Here is a 20,356-nt window from a genome sequence, read left to right on the forward strand (position 1 = left end):
GGGGGGGGGGGGGGGGGGAAATTACAGGCCAGTCAGTTTGACATCTGTTCCTGGTAAGTGGTAGAATCTATCATTAAAGATAAAATTTATAAAACATGTAGGAAAAGCAAGACCTGCTGAGAAAGAGTCAGCATGGCTTTTGCAGAGGCAAATCCTGTCTTACAAGGCTTACCAGGAGTTCTTTAGAGGGTGTAAACAGGCATGTGGACAGGGGTGAACCGGTGGACATTTGGTATCTGCTTCACGGATTTTTAAAGGCTACTGACAAAGTTCCTCACCAGAGACTGGTGAGAAAACTCAGCAATGAAGAATAAGAGGGGAAGTCCTCCTGTGGATTAAAAAACTGGTTGAGAAACAGGAAACAAAGAGTGGGTGTAAAATGGGAAGTTCTCACAATGGAGATGTAAGGAGTGGTGTCCCTCAAGGATCCGCTTTTGGGACCAGTGCTCTTTAACCTATTCATAAAATGACCTGGAAGTAGGGGTGGAGTAAGCGTGGTGGTAGGACTTTGGGGTGGACGCCAAAGTATGTAGGGTGGGTAGAGAACCACAAAAGATTATGAAAGAGCTCCAAGCAGACCTTGATAAGTTATTAGTGAGTGGGCTCAGAAATGGCAAATGCAGTTCAATGTAGCTAAATGTAAAGTGATGCGCACATAGGGCCAAAAAATCCAAACTTCACACTTACACACTAGGGGTCAGTGCTAGTAGTCACAGACCAGGAAAGGGATTTAGAAGCGTCTTAGTTGATAGTTCCATGAGAATGTCCAGCTCAATGCATGTGCAGCTGTAAAAAAAAGGCAAACTCTATGCTCAGGGATCATTAGGAAAGGAATTGATAATAAACTGCACAAGATTGTCATGCCTTTTATAAAAGCAGTGGTGAGACCGCGACGGAGTACTACGTCCCAGTTCTGGTTGCAGCGATCTCAAAAAAAGGATATTGGAGGAGATAGAAAAAAAGTGCAGAGAAAGGGCAACAAGGATGATTGAGGACTGGAGCACCTTCCTATGAGGAGAGGCTGCAGCCGTTTGGGGACTCTTTTAGTTTGGAGAGGAGGCTGAGGGGGGGATATGTTTGAAGACTACAACATTATGCATGTGGTAGAAAATGTTGACAAAGAGAAATTTTTCTCTCTTTCTCACTATACTAGAACCAAGGGCATTCATTGAAAATGCTGGGGGGAAGAATTAGAGAACTAATAAAAGGAAACACTTCTTCACGCAACGTGTGATTGGTGTTTGGAATATGCTGCCACAGGAGGTGGTGATGGCCACTAATCTGGATAGCTTTAAAAGGGGCTTGGACAGATTTATGGAGGAGAAGTCGATTTATGGCTACCAATCTTGATCCTCTTTGATCTGAGATTGCAAATGCCTTAACAGACCAGGTGATCGGGAGCAACAGCCGCAGAAGGCCATTGCGTTCACATCCTACATGTGAGCTCCCAAAGGCACCTGTTGGGCCACTGCGAGTAGCAGAGAGCTGGATGGACTTTGGTCTGATCCAGCTGGCTTGTTCTTATGTTCTTAAGTTATTTATATAATCAGTGTAAAAATTAAGTTCAGGTGATGGAGTAAATAATAAGGTTGCAGAAGTTAAGTGGAAGTTTTCCAAAAAAAATTCTATCTTCTCTATTTTCCCTCTTGTCTTCCCTCCTTTTTTTTCTTTTTTCTCTTTTCTTCCTTCTTCACTCCTGTAGTTCAATTCTGTGTAGGTGAGTTTCAGAGGTTCTTTTATTTCATGTATTGTTAACAACTTGTAGGGTTATACAAATTAGCACAAATTATTGTAGAGACAATTGTTAGAAATGTATTGTTTATTCTAGTATTTGTTAACATTACATATATCCTGTCTTATTGTATTTATATATGAGAAACCAATAAAATCTTTATTTTAAAAAAATTATGCTTTTCAAATAGTCCTCCACACTCAAAGACCAGGGAATCTAAATACGTCATTACTCATTCCCACCCCGCTTAGCAGAGAAACAATGGGAAGAACACTTTTTAAAACCTCCTGGGTGGGGTCAGTGGCCCTGATTCTTCTTGTGCCAATCTCCACTCCGGCTTCAGTCTCCTCGTCTGGCTTCAGTCTCCTCGTCTACCACCTACCAGTACCCGAAGCGGGGAGGAAAGGCCCCTGCCACCGGCCTCTCCCCATCTCGCTCGCTCGGCTCGGACTGCTCGCATGACTTGGACCACTCGCACAGAGGTTGCAAGTGAGGAGTCCAAGCCGAGGGAGCGAGATGGGGAGAGGCCGGTGGCAGGGGCCTTTCCTCCCTGCTTTGAAGCCAGACGGGACAACTGAGGCTGGGAGCGGCGACAACGACAGTGAGCAGGGTCAGTAGTCACGGCTGCAGCTATGGTCGGCGAGGGTCGCCTGGTGGGTGTACCCGCCTGCCGCCTTCAAGGCACCTGGTTGCAGGAGTTGCCGTGCCAGGGGGCTGCCTCCTGAGACCTCTCGCCTCCCGTGGGGCTTGCGGTTGAGAGGATCCTTACAAAGATTTGCATGCACTGAGGTCTCCAAGGCTGCAAGTGCACGCGCGCTTGTTCGAGAGGAAGCCCCTTGTAAGCTCACACACGCGCAAAGGTGGGTGCGAGCTGGCACGGGAAAGATGTGTTAAAACGAACAACAGAGATTCCCATTGGGAACAAAGGGAGAGATGCCTGAAGGCCCATTGGATGCAATGGAACCCAGGAATACCAGTAGACTTGCATGGGCTTCATTGAAGACATTACAGCACACAAAAGAAAATGCAGAACAAATTGTGGAATGGTGCCCTCTGGGACCAGTCAGCTCAACTGCTGGGGTCTGCAATGCCAGCCCCCAAAGGGAAACAAGAGACTGTGGTGTTAGTATCAGTTTTCTGGGACTGGAATGGTTTGTGCTTTCAAAGTAAGACCCTGCAAATCAGGAGGGCTTTGCCTAGGGCAGGGGGGCCCCACAGATACCATAATACTCATGATACCTTTTCTGGGACCTCCCAAATGTATTTAGAGAGTAAGCAGGACTGGGGGGGGGGTGTTGTCCTTGTATACTATTATATGTATTTTTACTGAGAATTCATAAAATTCATTTTTAAAGAAATAATCTTATTCACAGGAAAGGTTGTAGTGTTTGTTGATGGAAAGTTGTTTGGCAGGGATCCCTTACCTGAGGCAGCTCAGGGATCTTGCCACTATTATGTGATCTTATGCATGATCACGTAGAAAAGAATACAGCCTGATCCTATGCAAAAACATGCATTGAAACATGCATATAAACAATTTTACTTGTTCCTTATTTTAAATATTGTATTTGTTCCCGTTTTGTTTTTTTACTTCAAAATAAGATATGTGCAGTGTGCATAGGAATTTGTTTTTTTTTTAAACAATAGTCCGGCCCTCCAACGGTCTGAGGGACAGTGAACTGGCCCCCTGTTTAAAAAGTTTGAGGACCCCTGCATTGGGTTCAAGCAATATCCAGCTCTTTAGAGTATTGGTAATTTTGATTACTGAAAACCAAGACAGTTATACTTTTACACTCCATAAATACACCAAACAGTATAATGGCATTTGCTAAGTTATAAATTTTAAGTTATTAAATTATTAACGTTAGTTTAGGTGTGATAGGAAAGTACTGGAAAAATTTCAAACTTTCTCAAAATGTCTATGTTCTATTAAAAAATAAAACAAAGAAAAAAAGACAACATCTTATTCAACATATGCTACCAACATATGTCGAATAATAATATGTTTTTGCTCATATTCCTCCTTAGAAGGAACCATGCTTGAATCACATATGGCTACGTACAGTTGTCCCTCTGGTGTTTCTCAAGTTGGAATCTATGCAGGTACTTCAGGAGGTTTGCCCGTGAGGACAAAAATCTTTCCTGTGCAATCTGGTTAACATGAAAACAGACCCCTCTCACTTTTCTAGGAATAGGGGGCAGCGGTTCTGCCCCAGAGCCAGTAGACAATATTCCTTTTTCATAGGTCATAGCTGTCCTCACTGGTAATCACTTAGCTTCCAGATCATTGCCAACTATTATCCAAAAATCATGCAGAATGGCTGCTGAGACAACATTAACTAGTTGAGGGGTAACAAAGAGGTTACAATCATAGATAATTCTAATGAAATCACAGATACTTCTGATGCAAAACTAAGCTGGTTTTTACTCTACTGCCTAAAGCAAAGATGATACTGCATACACAGACAACAGCCACCAATGGCCATTTTCCATAGAATACTTCCTAAGTCTTTCCCACACCTGTTCAACCTCTATTTAGAAGTTGTTAAGCAGTACAGAAGCTTCTTACTGCTTTAAAGATAAAGTTCCTTATGCTCATGGGGTAAGACTGACCAGACCTTGAATATGGGCCTCTTGAGTTGTGTCCCGACAGAATCACTTATTCCTTGATATGTGACCTTATGAGACACGATAAAAACATTTTTCCTTGACTGCAAAAGGGCCTTGCTGTGCTCAGTAATGCAACCGGGCGACACTGGGTTTGGCCAGAAACTCACATGGCAATTATAAAAATCAGTCTTCATCAAAGAAGTTCAAAAAGGTTATTCAAAACAAACAGAATTACAACTTGGCATAGATAGGATACATTTAAAACAATAAAACTCTACATACTCACATAGCCTATTCAGCATATATGTTCTTGAGGCACAAGCAAAGTGCCGTTTCATCTCATAGCACAGGGGGAGGACAAGGAAAGGAGAAAAGGAGCTCTGCTACTACAATGATGACTCTTTATGCAAAACACTGGCCATAATCTGATGACCCCAACTGACCAATCCAAAGCCTGTTTTGGCAAACTTTCCAGACCTGGAGCAAACTGCCCTCTTCCATCTAGAAATAGAATGACTCCCTCCCATCCAGAGTTTTCCAGCTATAACATGCCTTCCCAATTAACTGCTGTCCTGGGAAACAACCTTGAATAAATACTCTCAACTGAACACAGCCTGCACCTGTGAACTCACTAGCCAGAGGCCACTAGAAAGTTCCTCGCTGATGACTAGTCTTGCCATATAGCATACCTGAAAAGGGCTCCATATGGTTTCATGGATGGAGGCGGACAGAAACCTCCACAGGGGTTACAAAATTTCACTGAATTCCTTCAATTAATTTTCTTGTTGGAAATTTAAGAGTTTTTACTAACTGGAGGATAATGCAGTATGTTGCTACATCATGAACTCACTGATTGGATTGTTTTGCCCATTACCTCTATGTTTTAGATGCATTCGATCCTACTAATCAGTACAAACTCTCTGCAGTCAAGTGAACTAGGGATTTCAGTTGATGGAAGAGGAGATTTCTGCTGATTGCTTGTTCCCACTGCAGGCATCTGACTCCCCCAATTTGTTGTACCTGGGGTTTCCCAAGCCTGCAGATTTTGATATGTCCAAATGTTCTTCTAGACCAAAAATGCATACAAACATCCAATGTTCTTGCACCAAGACTTTGCCGATAGGAATATCACAGGGAGAGAGACAAATAAGAAAAAATATTAAGTTTTTATACTGTGTTTTTCTCTGTAAGGGCTACTTTCTGAAACATATAGTAAATTTCAATACAATGGGGTGTATCTAACCACCTGCAGACTTTGCGGAGGAGGCCTTTCTGTTTTACCCTGTACCACTGTAGCTTACTGAGCCTTCCCAAAATTTTGTCCTGGGGCATCTGTGGCAAAGTGACGATCTGCAAGAACAGGAGGGAACTGACAGTGATTGGATGCATGCCAATATAGTTCATACCAATAAAAGGACAATAATATTAAATCTGAGATACTAAAGGAAGCCAGTCATAAGGCAAGATGGGTTACAGAAGAGTGGTATATGATGGTGTTCTTTTTCTATAGCATTTATAAATGAGGAAGTACAGTTATTTTTATATCCTTCTTTTCTCTACCTTTCAGGAGTCTCAAAGCAGCTTACAATCGCATTCTGATCCTCTCCCCACAACAGACACCTTGTGAGGGTTATGGGGCTGAGAGAACTCTGAGAGAATGTTGACTCACTCAAGGTCACCCAAAAGGCTTCAGGTGGAGGAGCAGGGAATCAAACACAGTTCTCCAGATTACAGTCTACCGTTCTCAACACCATGCTGGCTCACATAACAGTCTTCAACTTCCTTCAGAATACCCACTGTGTCTTATGCAATTCCAATCTTATTTATTTATTTATTTATTTATTTATTTATTTATTTATTTATTTATTTATTTATTTATTTATTTATTTATGGGTTTTTTATACCGCTCTACCCCCGAAGGGCTCTGAGCGGTGTACAACATAGTTTCATCTACACAGTGCACAATAACCCATATAAATACCCCATTAAAATTAGATTAAAATACAGCGATAAAAATTAATAAATAAAGATGACGTCCTTAATAACCCCAATTAAAGAGGCACTCCCAGAGGGGGGAAGTAACAAAGGTGGATCCCAAAGGGCAAGCACTCTCAGCGACTGTGGACACTCCAAAAGCCCGCGGAACAACTCAGTCTTTACAGGCCCTCTTGGCGGAACTTCACCAAGGTCCCGGGTGAGGACAGGACAGCTGGAGGAAGAGTGTTCCACCAGGCAGGGGCCAGGGCTGAAAAAGCCCTGGCCCCAGTGGAGGCCAGTCGCTATCATTGAGGGCCAGGAACCACCAGCAAATTGGCCTTCTGGCCGAACGGCAGAGGCCGAGTAGGGACATATGGGGGGTGTCTGCGGTCCCGAGAAAGATGCACGAGGGTCCCAGGCAGCGTAAGGTATACCTTTAAAGGTCAACACTCCACACCTTGAAGTGATGATTCCGAGACTTCGACTGGAAGCCAATGCAGGTGGCGCCTTTACATTGGGTTGGATATTGATCACGAAAGGCGCCCCTCTAGTGAGCAGCGGCGCCGCCGCATGCTGGACCAGTTTTAACTCCTCCGAGATCAAGCGCTAAGGGAAGGCCCGCGTAGAGCGAAGTTACAATAGTCTAACCTGGAGGTGACCGTTGCATGGATCACAGTGGCCAGATCCGGCGTTGGAGAGGAAGGGAGCCAGCCGCCGGGCCTGGCGAAGATGGAAAAAAGCGCAACCTGGGTTGTATGGGCCACCTGGGTCTCCATTGAAAGAGACGAATCCAGGTGGACCCCCCAGGCGCTGCCGGACAGAGAGGGTCGGCGCCAATGAGACCCCCCTCCCACACCGGCGGCTGGAAGTTCCCTAACCTCCCCCCCACGGTCAGCTTCAAAGGATTCTCCGTTTTCGATGGATTTAGATTTCAACCTGCTCCTGCTGCAACCAACCAGCTACCGCCTCCAAACAATGCTGGCAGAGCCGCAGAGGCTGTGACAGCTCCCCCCTCCATCGACAGAATGAGCTGAGTGTCATCGGCATACTGATGACAGATCAGCCCAAAGCTCCGTACCAGCTGAGCAAGGGGTCGCATATAGATGTTAAATAACAGCGGGGATAATAGAGCCCCCTGAGGCACTCCACAATGAAGTGGGCACCTCTGGGAGGCTTGTTCCCCGCACCACACTTGCTGACCCCGGTCCCGAAGGAACGAGACAATCCACTGACAGGAGACAATCCACTGAAGGACAATGCCCCGTACCCCGGAAGCGGCCAGGCAGTGGGTCAAAAGGTCGTGATCGACCATATCAAACGCTGCGGTCAGATCTAACAATACCAGCAGCGCCGATCCGCCTCGGTCTATCTGTGACAGCGACGAGAACCGTCTCCGTCCCATGCCCAGCACGGAAGCCGGACTGGAAGGGATCGAAAGCCGATGTGTCATCCAGGAAACCCTGAAGCTGCTCCAACACCACTCTCTCAATTACCTTCCCCAGGAGAAATCGAAAGATTCGAGAACGCGAAGGCGTGGTAATTGGCCAGATCTCCAGGATCTAACGATGGTCTTTTTAAAAGTGGAAGGCGGACCACTGCCTCCTTCAACTCCACTCGGAAAGACTCCTTGCTCAAAGAGAGCCATTGATGATATTCAACAGGTGGGGTGGTAACTCCACTCCCGGGCAGGTTTTAATAAGCCAGGAGGGGCACGGATCCAGAGGGCAAGTAGGTAGGTCTAACAGCAGCCAGGGGCTCCTGTCAACTGCGGCCCGGAGAGCAGGGAAAACCGGGCCAAACATGGGCCTGAAGGCGGCAAGGGGGCCTCCAAAGTTCACTACATTGTAGACAAAATGGCAGGTAAAGATCCTGGGCGGAGCGACGTGATTTTATCTGCAAAAGCTGATGAATGCCTCACAGCCAATAGCCAATTGAGAATTTACTGAACCCTCCGATAGAGAGGTCAAAGATCGAATCACACCGCGAAACAATTGTGCCGAGGCGAGCTAGCAGGACGCCAAGTGAGGAAGAGAAGAAAACCCTCTTAAGCGCCGCCTTCGCCAGCCATCTCATAGGCTTCTCATAAACGTCCTATATGGGATGTTAGCATGCGAAAGCTCCGTCACGAGATTTCCTCAAACTTCGCTTCCAGACGATCTGAAGTGCCCACGTTTCATATGACGGAGCTCCGCAGTATACCACGGAGCCCGCCCGAGAAACGGGGACGCAGAGGGCGCCGGGGGGCAGCACAACCTCGATGGCATCGGAGAGCCGGGAGTTCCAGTCCTCCACACCTGCTCATCGAAATTGTGCCGGTGGAGCTCAGGATCCCCGCCAGAGCATTCAGGAAACCAATTGGATCCATAAGTCTCGGCGCTGGCGGGCATAAATCAGCCCGTCACCTAGAACAGGGGTAGTGTGGCAGATCCATCCGAACCTTCAGGGCATAATGGGTCGGACCATGGCACTCTGTCCAACAGAGGATTTACTGACCAAATCAATCCCTGACCCGAAGACCAAATCTAGCGTGCAGGACCGGCCTCATGAGTGGGGCCGGAACTTACCTGAGGGAGAGGCCTCAAGAAGATAGTCGCCATGGATGAAACCAAGGGTCCACAGCCACTGCACAGCGGAGGCAGTGTCAACATGGAGGCGCTTGAAGTAGCCCAAGACAACAAGTCACAGGAAACCGCATAGCGCCCAGTCCGCGCACCACCTCCAGCAGCCGTGGCAGGCCATCCCCAGGTGCGCTAGGGCGACCCGGTACACCAAGAGAGATTGCCAACCTCTCCAAGGCCAAATCCACTCTGTGACCGACACACTCCATGCCAGTGATCTCCGGGACAGGGACAGCCCTAAAGGGAATTGAATCACGGATGAACATTGCCACCCCACCCCCCCGGCCCTGTGTTCGGGACTGGTGGAGGCACGCGAAACCCGGGAGCGTGATCTCGCGCAGAGCGACGGTCTCACCTTCACGCACCCAGGTTTCGGTGATACAGGCCAGGTCCATCTGCTGGGCTCCAAGAAAATCATGGAGGACAGCGGTCTTATTATTAATGGACCTGGCATTTATCAACACCAGAGACGAAGCAGAGTGTCTCTGAGCCCGACCAACCTCGTTCCTTGGGATTTATTCATTTAGTCTACTTCAATCCAGATTTCTCATTACAGGATTACCTGATACATGCTTCCTACTTTTTTGACAAACATGGTTGGCCTGTGAAAATCTGTTCTGGCCTGTGTTCTATTCCTTTAACAAATAATGCATGCATTTTCCATACCTCCTTTACTTTAAGCATCAAAACATAGAACTAAGGCAGAAGTATAATGTATGCAAATCCCTATGTGATTCTCTCTCTCTGAATTGCTAAAAATACTGTACAAACTTGGAAAATCAGTCTATTTAGTAAGAGTATTAGTGTGGTGAAAATTACTCAAACTAATATTTTCCACATATAACCCAGGACAGCTAGAGCTGGGTCACAAAGCTTGTGAAAATGGGTCACAGGACAGGCTTCCCCTCTAATAGTTGCTCCTGTCCGTTGCATTATTTTTCCTCACCTCATCCAGGGTACCTAAACTCTGCACAACAAAATCCAAATTCTAAGCAAGAGTTTTAAGAGGCTGCAAGTGGCAGCAAGTTCTAGACCCAACTAACATTGCCTCATCAGTTTCCAATGAAAAATCATGCCTAGATTAAGATCTAGGAATATGGACATGAAACCACTGCACAAGAGCCAAGAACATTCTGAAGCACATCTTCCCTAGTTTTTTTCACGTAAAAAAAACCTGCCTTACATGTCATGTAATGTTTTTCTTATCTCACTATATATTTTTCAGTTTGTAACCTGCTCCTATGTAGTACATACATGTACTTGGGATGTCAAATTAATGCAGGGTGCAGCAAGTAGGGAGTGTCCAGATCATATCCCACCACAGTTTCAATTTCTGAACTATTGGCCTTTGTCTTCCGTTTACAACTGAAAACACTTGTTTTGATCTACAATGACATCCCATGTGCACCAATATATCAAGGAACACATATACCTGTGTCCAACAGTAATAACTAATATCCATACAGAACTCTTATAGACAACATCTGTGCAACAAGGCAGAACAATGTAGGACAGAAGTAACCAATACACTAAGGAAAGTGGGCAAAAATGAACAAGTTCAGATGTTTATAGGCACTACACTGACAAACAAGACTTCAGTTCTGACATAAAATATAGTCCTAAATTTCTTGAGTTTCAAATAAGAAACCACATTCTGAAAGTAAAAGTCATCTTGAGAAAATACATAGGAGCAGGTTGTACATGTTAATATACAGTATAAAGACACAAATTTGACAAGGTAGCCACAGCAACACCAAGAGCAAACTGTTTAAGTATGTTTAAAAGTATTCTTTAAACATGGATTCTCTCAAGAAACATTACACTCAACTCAATAGCACCCTTTAGTGGTTATTTAGTTATTTAGTTGAACTGCAATTCTAGAAAGCATCCTCCAAAATATAAGGCAGGACTGGCAACCATTGTCTTCCAAATGAAGATGGAAAAATAAACGTGCACAGTTCACAACAAAAGTTCAGGTCTTTCAACTGCATATTCTATTTTTTGTTGTTACTTTTACCACTGAAAATTAGATGACCCAATTAACAGCATTTCCCATGGAAAGTATTCTTCATTCAGCAAACTGAGTAATTGTTTAATTATGAGCAAGTGACAGAGCAGAATACTTATGTACCAACATCCTAGGCCTCCCTCTGCACCAAAATCAGTCACGACTGAAAGACATATAATCCATACAAGAACTTGACTAACAGTTTTTGCTAATAGCATGGAATGCCTACCCCAAAGAGACTAACAGTGCAATCTTAAGGAGAATTACTCCAGTCTGAACCATTTATTTCAATGGGCTTTGACTGGAGTAGCTGCATAGGTTTGCATTGCAAATCTGCAGTGTTTGGGGGGAAAGATGTAGAGCAGTCAAGCAGAGTGGTAAACTGCAGTACTGCAGTCAAAGTTCTGTGCCTCAACCATCTCACATGCTCTCATAATTTCACTCTGCCTCTCAAACTAGCCCTCCTCCTACATCTACTACCAATAAATAATCATATACTATATTTAGGATGCAGCCCTGTGGTATAGAATGGTAAGTTGTAGTACTGCGGTCAAAGCTCTGCACAAGACCTGAGTTCAATCCCAGTGGAAGTCAGTTTCAAGTAGCCAGCTCAAGGTTGACTCTATCCTTCAGTGTCTAGTAAAATGAATACCCAGCTTGCTGGCGATAAGGTGTAGGTGTTTGGGAAATGCAAGGCAAACCACCCTGTTAACATAGCCTGACTAGTAAATCATGATGTGGCATCACCTTATGGGTAAGTAATGACCTAGTGGCTACACAGGGGGCTACCTTCAACTTTATCTTGGCTCCAGGCACAATCAGAATATGCTGGAAAAAATACTGTAGACGACAACAGATGTAGCATATTTTTAAAAAGATGCTGAAGGTTTCTGCAATTTATGTAACATTGCCATACTGTGCTCCCTCTTTGAAGTTACCACTCCCATTCATGACATTTTTATCTGTGAATCAGTATACAGATAAATGTATGTGCGTGTCTGTAATATCAGAAAATTAAACTAACAATAAAATGCATAACCTTGTTTAGTGCTATTCATCAGAAAGAACTAGCAAAATATTGCTTCAGAACGGAAGACTGTCTGCTAGCCTCCTGTATCAGCTTAAAGAGATTTTCTTGTCTCAATCTCACAAATGTTCATATACCCCTCATACAACCTTGTGAATCCCAAGGCAAAGGTCTGACTCTTGCACTACATCTACACAGTTTTATAATACAGAAGCAAAGAAAGAAATGGAGGCTTCATATGTCAAGTTGCTGTGGCAAATTTCTAGATATCAGAATGACAAAGCAGATGGGAAATTTCCAGCCCTTTATGATTGTGCAAGGTGGGTAGATTCTTTAATAAGCTTGTGGGGGCTTTTTGAGGGGGGAGTAATATCAATATAGCTTTAACTATACTGTATGCCCATGCACACATATTAGGCTAGGGGTGTCAAACTCATTTGCTACAAGGGCTGGATAGGACATAAATGTGACCCGGTCCGGCCAGGTCCTCACCCCCCAGCAGTCTCATCAGCCCTGAGGGAGTTGGTCACCACTGGGGGGGGGGTCTGCTTCAGCTGGCAAGACCGCCAGCACAGGGAGGGAAGGTTGCTGTCTCAGCTGGTGACCACTCAACAGGCTCACCAGCCCAGAGTGGCACTGAGGGAGTTGGTTGGCACTGGGGGCGGGGGGCAGGCAGCCTCAGATGGAAAGTCCACCAGCCCAGATCAGCGGGGGGGGGGGGGGGGGAGAGATATGGCTGCCTCAGCTGGCTGGGAGACATAGTTAGTATGTGTGTGCGGCTGCTATCCAGGAAGCTTCCCTTTTTACTGAAGACAGGCTGGCAACTGCAGTTAGCATTTCTTCTGAGTTGACCAACCAACCAAAAGATAACGAAGGTTCAAGGGCTATTAGGAAACGCATGCTACTCCCATATGCTCAGATACCAGACTGCGATCCTCCCCCTCCCCCTGCTCATGGCAGAAGTGATGACATACAGGCTGAAGTCGACTTAATTCACCTTTGCTCCGCTGCAGCCGTTCGAGATCCACTCCCCCACCCCCCTTACCTGATGTGCTTGGGAATCTGAGCAACGGGAACCGGATTCTCCCCGATGGGCCAAACGGCGGGGGAAGAAAGGGTAGGTGGGCAAAAAGGGCAGAGGCAGAAACATGGTTTCTCCTTCCTTTCTTCCCAAGAGAGAATGGAACGCTCGCCAGTCACACGCACAGGAGCCATTGGCCTGAGCCGAGGCCCCCTCCTGCTCCTGGCCACACCCGCCATAGAGTGCCGGCGACACGATCCCCTTCCACCAACGTCATCCTGCCCCGGAGTTTCAAGGGTCCCCTCCGCCACAACAGCCTCCGCCACTCACCGGCCCCCTCTGAGTGCTCACGGTGGTCGCCATGGCACTTTCCCCCCCGGCCGACGACCGTCCCTTGATCCGCCGTTACTAAATCAGCTGATTCGCCCTTCTTAACCTCTGGCCACGCCTCCAGCCCGCCACTATCCCACACAGCGCGTGCGCAGAGGCCTTCCGTGAACCCAGGCCAAACCGCTATGCAGTTTTGCGCGTGCGTCATTCAGAGGCGCCTCGGGGGCTGGAAAGTCGTCGCCGTCGCCTCTCTCTGAAGTGAGCGCTCGAAGTCCGCTGTAATCGTGGCCAGTGCCACGTGCAGTCACAGATGCACTCGCCCGTTGTGGGGAATCATGTGCAGTTAATTTCAATAAGGCAAAAAGAGGCAGGAGGTTTTCAGTGTTCGCAACACCTCGCCTTATTCGCTGACGCTTTCGTGACGACAAGAGTCTTGGTCATTTCCCGGCCTGAGTCGACAGATTTGCACGCTGCGAGCCGGCAGCTGGTACTGCTGAATCATGAATGCAGCCGCGCCTCCAGCGCCAGGCTTGATTTATGCATGAGGATGGGTGGGTCACCAGTACATAAATCTTGCGGTCTTTCGTGCAGCCCGACCCAGCGTCTGGTTTGCCCTTGTAATTTTTACAGCTTGTTATGCAGTGCGTTTCTGATTTTTAAGGTATCCTGGAAAAGCAAAAGAATCACCCCTGCGGGAGTTAAATTTGCCATACATTTCATTGAGCAAAATCGTGGTGAGAGATGTATGCACCAACAGAAGCATGGTGTGGCTGGCAAAGAGGAAGCGGGAAATTGCAACACTCGGCTTCTCTCAGTGGTTCCTTGGGTACAGTGAGGAGCACAGAGACCCTGGCTTCGGAATGTATTAGAATAAATGAGTAGAATCCCCAGTGGATGTAAGGAGAGCCAGGAATGCCAGCTAACTTGAAAGAAACTCCACTGGAGTTGCAATGAGAAACCTGCCTAGTCCTGGAATGATTGCCTCCAACATTACATTACAGTCCCTGGGAGTGGCCGAAATGTTCTGGGACTGAAGTGCAGTCCCCACACTAGAATGATGGACTTGAATTGATAGTCTGGAACTGGAATGACAACAGTTCTTTGTCCATCTCTAAAGACAGAACAAGTGATCCTGCTTAACTGCTGAGATCTGATGAGAGGTTACACTGGGTCATCCAGGTCAGGGTTGTTACTCTTAAGGGCTATAATTCCACTCTGAAGGCCTGTCATTCCAGTTTCAGAGCAGGCTAACTGGTCCCAGAGAATGTTGTTCCACTTTGAGGGCTGTCATTTTTTTTGGGGGGGGGGGGGGAGATCAATTTGCACCCCTTGCCAATAGATAGCACAGCAGCACCCTTGCCAATACATGGCACAGTATGTTTTCTTTTGCTCGCAGATACCCTGTCGGTTCAGGCTTCCTGAGTATTGTATGCTCCTGTGAAACTGCTTTGTGTTTCTCTCTCTCAACCCTCTGGCTTTTGGGCTTTCTGTGGGGCAGCAGCGGAATGATTTGAGGAGCATCAGGTTTGCTGATCAAGGCCACTGGGTAACTGGGCCAGGGCTAAATCTAATCCACATTTTTCTTGCAGCTTTTGTTTGCTGTTTTTATGAACTCCTACAGCATTATATTAGAAAAGTACACACCTCTTAATGAGTAAAAATAGTAGTTTAAATGGACATTATCTGAGGAAACTATCAGGACAATACTAAATATCCAAGCCCTTTGACTTCAGTGGAATTAGAAGTTGTAACTGCTTAGGATTGCACTGCCTTCTGGCACTTTTGGAACTATGTTTTTCATTGCAATTTTACTTACAATAAGACAAAAAATGGATTTGTTCAGTAAAGTGATATTCTGGTCTAAGGGCTAGTTGGGGGGAATCTCATTTTTAAATACCATCTACTTTTTTAAAATAAACACTGCTCATAGAAAACCATCACATCTAGAGGTGTGAAGACGTGGAATATATCTTTTGATTGCATGTTTGTGTTGCTTCTGTGGGCCCTTTGGTCATTCCCATCCTTTTACTGGCTCCCCAGGGGTATGCCCAGCCACACCCCATTGCTGCCCACCCTCTTGTTGGTGGTTCGGAAGGTTCTAGTAGCTGGGTGGTGCTAAAGTTGTTCATGATATCCATCTTTCACAGGCTCAGCTCTTGCTGTACCTGTGAGAACTGGCAGCCCTGGGAGAGGGAGGGGGGGCTAGGAAGGTGGTGTCACAAGTGCATTCCCCAGCTCACCTGTGATGGGACAGCTGCTCCTTTGGGCCCTCATTGTGGAGCTGCTGTACCTGAAATGGAGCCTTGACTCAGACATGGAGTTGGTGGACTTTGCTCTCCTGGAGGAAGTATACTGCCAAGTGGAAGTCCTTTTTGTGCTAAGTCATTTCATTGTGCTCATTCAACCGTCCTGAGTGCTGCCCTGCTCACTCCCTATGGCAAGGAGCTGACTGACAGTATCCCAAACCATGCATCCTACCATATAGTTTTTGCAAGGGTTAGGCTGGGGCTTTTAAATTTCCCAATGTCCTGCCATTAGTTCCTGGTGGGGGCTTGCCCCATGCCCCATTGCCACCATTGGCCAGGGGATTGGTCAGCTTCCTGAGCACTTTTGAAACCTTGGAGGTGAGGCTGCTCAGAAATTGTGATGAGGGGCCCTATGGCTGTGCCACAGTTTTGGCCAGTGTATATCTTTGTGCCTTCAAAAGTTGGCATTCCACTGAAAGGAGGCTGAAAGGATTTAGGGAGCCAACTAATGCCATCCCCACCCTCTTTGTGCTCCATTGAGCTCCTGCACTGCTCTCTGATGTTGACATATTTGTCCCTACCAAGCATTCATGTCACGATCACTAGTGCAAGTGCCATTTACGCCAGAGCCAGGGGGGCACACTGCTTCCACAGCACTTTCAGCTCCCCTTTCTGGATTGCACTGTTAAGATCTTGCTGCTTTAAATGCTAGAAATTTTAGTATCCAAAGCTGGTAGTCCTGTCCTCTCTGACTCTGACAGTTTCTGTCCAACTAATGCCCATTTTGTTGATTACAGAAGTTGTTTTGTACTTTCTGTGGGGAAAATGGGCTCACAAGCCCTTGTTTCTGCTTGACGCAGAAGTAATAACATTCTTCAGTCATCCCAGGTCTCCTGCCCATCCAAGTCCCCCTCCTCCACTCCCTATGTCTGTCTCTGCTTCTGGGCCACTGTCACCATCAGGCTGGTTTTCTGCCTTGCTGATGCAAAGCATAACACAGCATTTGTGTCTCCGTCCCATTTCACACTCAATATCAATGAAACCAACATTCTTTAATTGAGTAGTCTAGGGGAGCAGGATTTAACTATTGCTCCTTTCCTATTTTTCTGCTAGTAAATGTGTACTGATTGTCTTGGGTCAGAAAGATCAGACTGAACAAATTAAAGATGAAAAGAAATTTAATAAGAAAATAAAAAGCATACACTGCATCTGCAAATGCAACAGGCTTAGCAAGGATCAAAGAAAAGGAGATAAGATGAAATCCTTTATGCCAGTGATAACTCAGTGGTTCAAGGGCCACACATGGTTTTTCTAAGCATAGTACCCCAGTATGGAACTTGCCATAAAAGAACTTGCCTGATGTTTCAGGAAAGTGGGCATGGCTTTTACTTGGTGGGGCTTAAGGCTGGTGAGTGTTTTTTAACCTTGAAACAGTTCCACTGGAGGAACAGGGTAAACTGCAAGCCTCTCTGTTGGGCAGGCATCATGCCAGGCATGGAACTAAATGGTTATTAGTTATTGCTAATTGCAAACATGAATCCTTGTGAGTCATAGAGTGAGTATCACTGCTCTAATCTCTAACTATATACCTACCCTTACAGATGATAATTCTCAAAATTACAAGCATTGGTCTTTTCTGCACAGCAGAAATAAAATGTCCTGCAGATGTTTTTAAAAGATCCATTTTGACTTTTTGTGTTGCTACAGTGCAGAGAACAAAAGCGTTGCCAGCCAAAACAGTTATTTTTTCTCACCTGCTGGCCAATGGAGCTCTGGTCAGTTTCAGAGTTGGGTTCATCATTTTCTGTGCTATGTATTGTCGAAGGCTTTCACGGCCAGAATCACTGGGGTACTTTGTGGTTTCCGGGCTGTATGGCCGTGTTCTAGCAGCATTCTCTCCTGACGTTTCGCCTGCATCTGTGGCTGGCATCTTCAGAGGATCATCCATCTTCAGATCCTCTGAAGATGCCAGTCACAGATGCAGGCGAAACGTCAGGAGAGAATGCTGCTAGAACACGGCCATACAGCCCGGAAACCACACAGCACCCCATTTTCTGTGCTGCTGCAGAGATTCTCCTGCCTCCGCCTTTGGTGACGGTTTTCCACGGAAGTTTCCTCTGCTTGCTGCTCATCCACATGCGATTTCTGCGTAAAAAGTAAATGAATAGAGTTTGTTTTGCCTAGCGATCCAGCGCACATGTCATTTTTCCTTTTTTTGTTTCGAGGGGAATGTCTGCGAAGCTACGACATAGATATTCACACATTTCAGCTTCTCTAGTCATGATGTCATAGCTTCACAAACATCCCTGTCAAAACAAAACAAGAAAAGGAAAAGCAACATGCGCGCAGGATCACTAGGCAAAACAAACTTTATTCATCTACTTTTTACATGGAAATCATGCGCGAATGAGCTGCAAGCAGAGGAAACCTCCGTGGGCAACCTTCACAGAGAATCTTTGCTTTGGCACACAAAATGGCAGGTGTGAATGGTGAAAGTAAGAGGTTTGGGCGGGAGAAATAAAGAGTTTTCTGCCTGCTTTTGTTTGCTTAGTAAGCAAGAAATGTCTTCAGCCTGGGTTTTGTGGGAAAGATTGCTGGTTTAGCATTTTTGAATAAATTATTTTGAAGACATTTTGGGGGAGAGAGCTATGTGAACTTCTTCCCCAAAATGCTTTTTAGAAATCATCCATTACCTTGGTTTCAGTATGTAGGGTGCCCCCCCCCCACACACACACACACACGTTGTAGTATCAAAACTATATGCTCATAGCTGCTTTTGGAATCCAGATGGATTTCTTCCTCCTCCTAAGTATATATGAAATAAAACTTCTCCTTCAGTCTGCACAGGGTTTTTATTATCCCTCTCTTTTCCCCACCCTGGCAGACACTCCCTCCTTGTCTGCAGTACTCTCCCATTTGGCCTACTGAAGCTTAGGTATGACTATAGCTGGGACTGCCCATTGTTAGCCTCTGGCTAGAGTCATGCACATTTCTAAGGCACTGAATGGCTATGTGCTTGGGAGAAAAGTCATCCATCTCTCCTGCCCCCCCCCCCCCCCCCGCCCAATTCCTTGAAGCAACAAAAAGCACTTTATAATTGCTGAGCTTATACAGAGTGCAAGCCTAGGAATTAACCTTTGGAGCTGCGAAGTTTGACATAATCCTAGAGTGCAATGCATTTCACTGCATCTTCAGCTTTTGTTTTTTTCCTGCCTTCTCTGGCTGAAATTAAAGATATATGAGCATTGGTAGAATAGGTTCGCAATTCTTTCTCAAGGATTGCAGTTTGCAGTTCTTTCTCAAGTATTGGGTACATTTGCAAATTTTTGTATGGAGAATGAAGGTACGTATACTTTTAAATTCCACCAATATGCCAGATAGTACTATTTTATATATTAAGTTATAAATGATGCCATAAAAGTAGTTTAGGTTTGATAGAATAGTAAGCATAACATATCATTCAACATTCCCCAGATTTCGCTCTTTTCCCCTAAAATCTCCAGAAAAGAATAGTGTTTCTGGAAATTCTGCATCTGAGTTGGTCTAGAACAGTGATGGCAAACCTTTTCGATACCGAGTGCCCAAATTGCAACCCCAAACCCACATATTTATCGCAAAGTGCCAACATGGCAACTTAATCTGAATATTGAGGTTTTAGTTTAGAAACGCGTTACTCGGGAGTAAGCTTGGTGAAGCAACCGTGCAATACTTCGAATGGGTGAATCACGACCCTAAGAGGGTTTACTCGGAAGCAAGTCCCATTGCCAGCAACCAAGCTTACTCCCAGGTAAACGATTGCGCCCAGACCAGCCTAGATGTGTGTGTGTGTGGAGGGGGGTGATTTTCCTCCCCTCCACATGACGGATTCTGTGCACGCGTGCCCACAGAAAGGGCTCTGAGTGCCACCTCTGGCACCCATGCCATAGGTTCACCACCACTGGTCTAGAACCTTTCCCTCTGAGGTGATTTCTTAAAGTAGTGGAAGTGTTCAAAATTGGGACCTCTTATTAACCATCTAAAGTGGCACCATAGACCTACAATTTTCTAATTCTCACAGGTCATTGTGTTGCATGTGCAGGCCAAAGCAGTTCCACAGGATTGGTAAAGATGCATGTGATCCTTTGTCTTCTTTTCATACCCCACAGGTATTTTGTCTGTATGTCCGGACAAAGAGTGCTGGGGCTTAAATCAGTGGTAGGATCCAAAAATTTTAGTAACAGGTTCCCATGGTGGTGGGATTCAAACTGTGGCGTAGCGCCAATGGGGCTGGGCGGGGCACGACGGGGGCAGGGCATTCCTGGGTGGGGCTGTGGCAAGGACGCAGTCGCTGCGCCGGTCCTTGGGTGGGAAACGAATGCACGCAAGCGCAGGCTGCCACGCACGCCGGTGCACCTCCTGCTAGACTGCTTCAAGTTCTGTGTGCTACTGCTGAGAGGAGGGGCGTAACTAAGGCAAAAATCACGTGGCAAAATCACCAATTAGTAACCCCCTCTCAGCACACACAAATAATTAGTAACTTACTCTCGGGAACCTGTGAGAACCTGCTGGATCCACCTCTGGCTTAAATTGTATCCATGCACATGACAACGGTCCCTTAATGTTTTTTAGAACTTGCCTTCCCTTGGTTTTCCACAGGAAGAAGCCAGTTGGTCCTTATGAAGGATCAGCCACTACTGCCATTACTCCAGTTGTGTCTGCAACAAATAGCACTTACCTCAAGTAAAGCAGTCTTTTGAATGCTATCTGACCTCCTCCAACCTCTTGCACAATTCCCATCTCTTCAACTG

General features: G+C 46.0%; 1 protein-coding gene across 3 annotated transcripts in view; it reads right to left on the bottom strand.

Annotated features, from left to right (window-relative positions):
• LOC125425936 (toll interacting protein) overlaps positions 1-13,654 on the bottom strand; it is a 48,643-nt gene extending 34,989 nt beyond the window's left edge. For 2 of the 3 annotated variants that reach the window (XM_048483750.1, XM_048483749.1), the window contains exon 1: positions 13,018-13,281. In XM_048483750.1, the coding sequence (XP_048339707.1) occupies positions 13,018-13,122 (105 nt within the window). In that variant the 5' untranslated portion in view covers positions 13,123-13,281. Of the gene's footprint in view, positions 1-13,017; positions 13,282-13,323 lie in introns of those variants that run through there. The other variant, XM_048483751.1, reaches the window with a different exon arrangement.
• Between the last annotated feature and the right edge of the window lie 6,702 nt (positions 13,655-20,356).

Source organism: Sphaerodactylus townsendi, linkage group LG02 (genome assembly GCF_021028975.2).
Source record: "Sphaerodactylus townsendi isolate TG3544 linkage group LG02, MPM_Stown_v2.3, whole genome shotgun sequence".
NCBI classification, from domain to species: domain Eukaryota; kingdom Metazoa; phylum Chordata; class Lepidosauria; order Squamata; family Sphaerodactylidae; genus Sphaerodactylus; species Sphaerodactylus townsendi.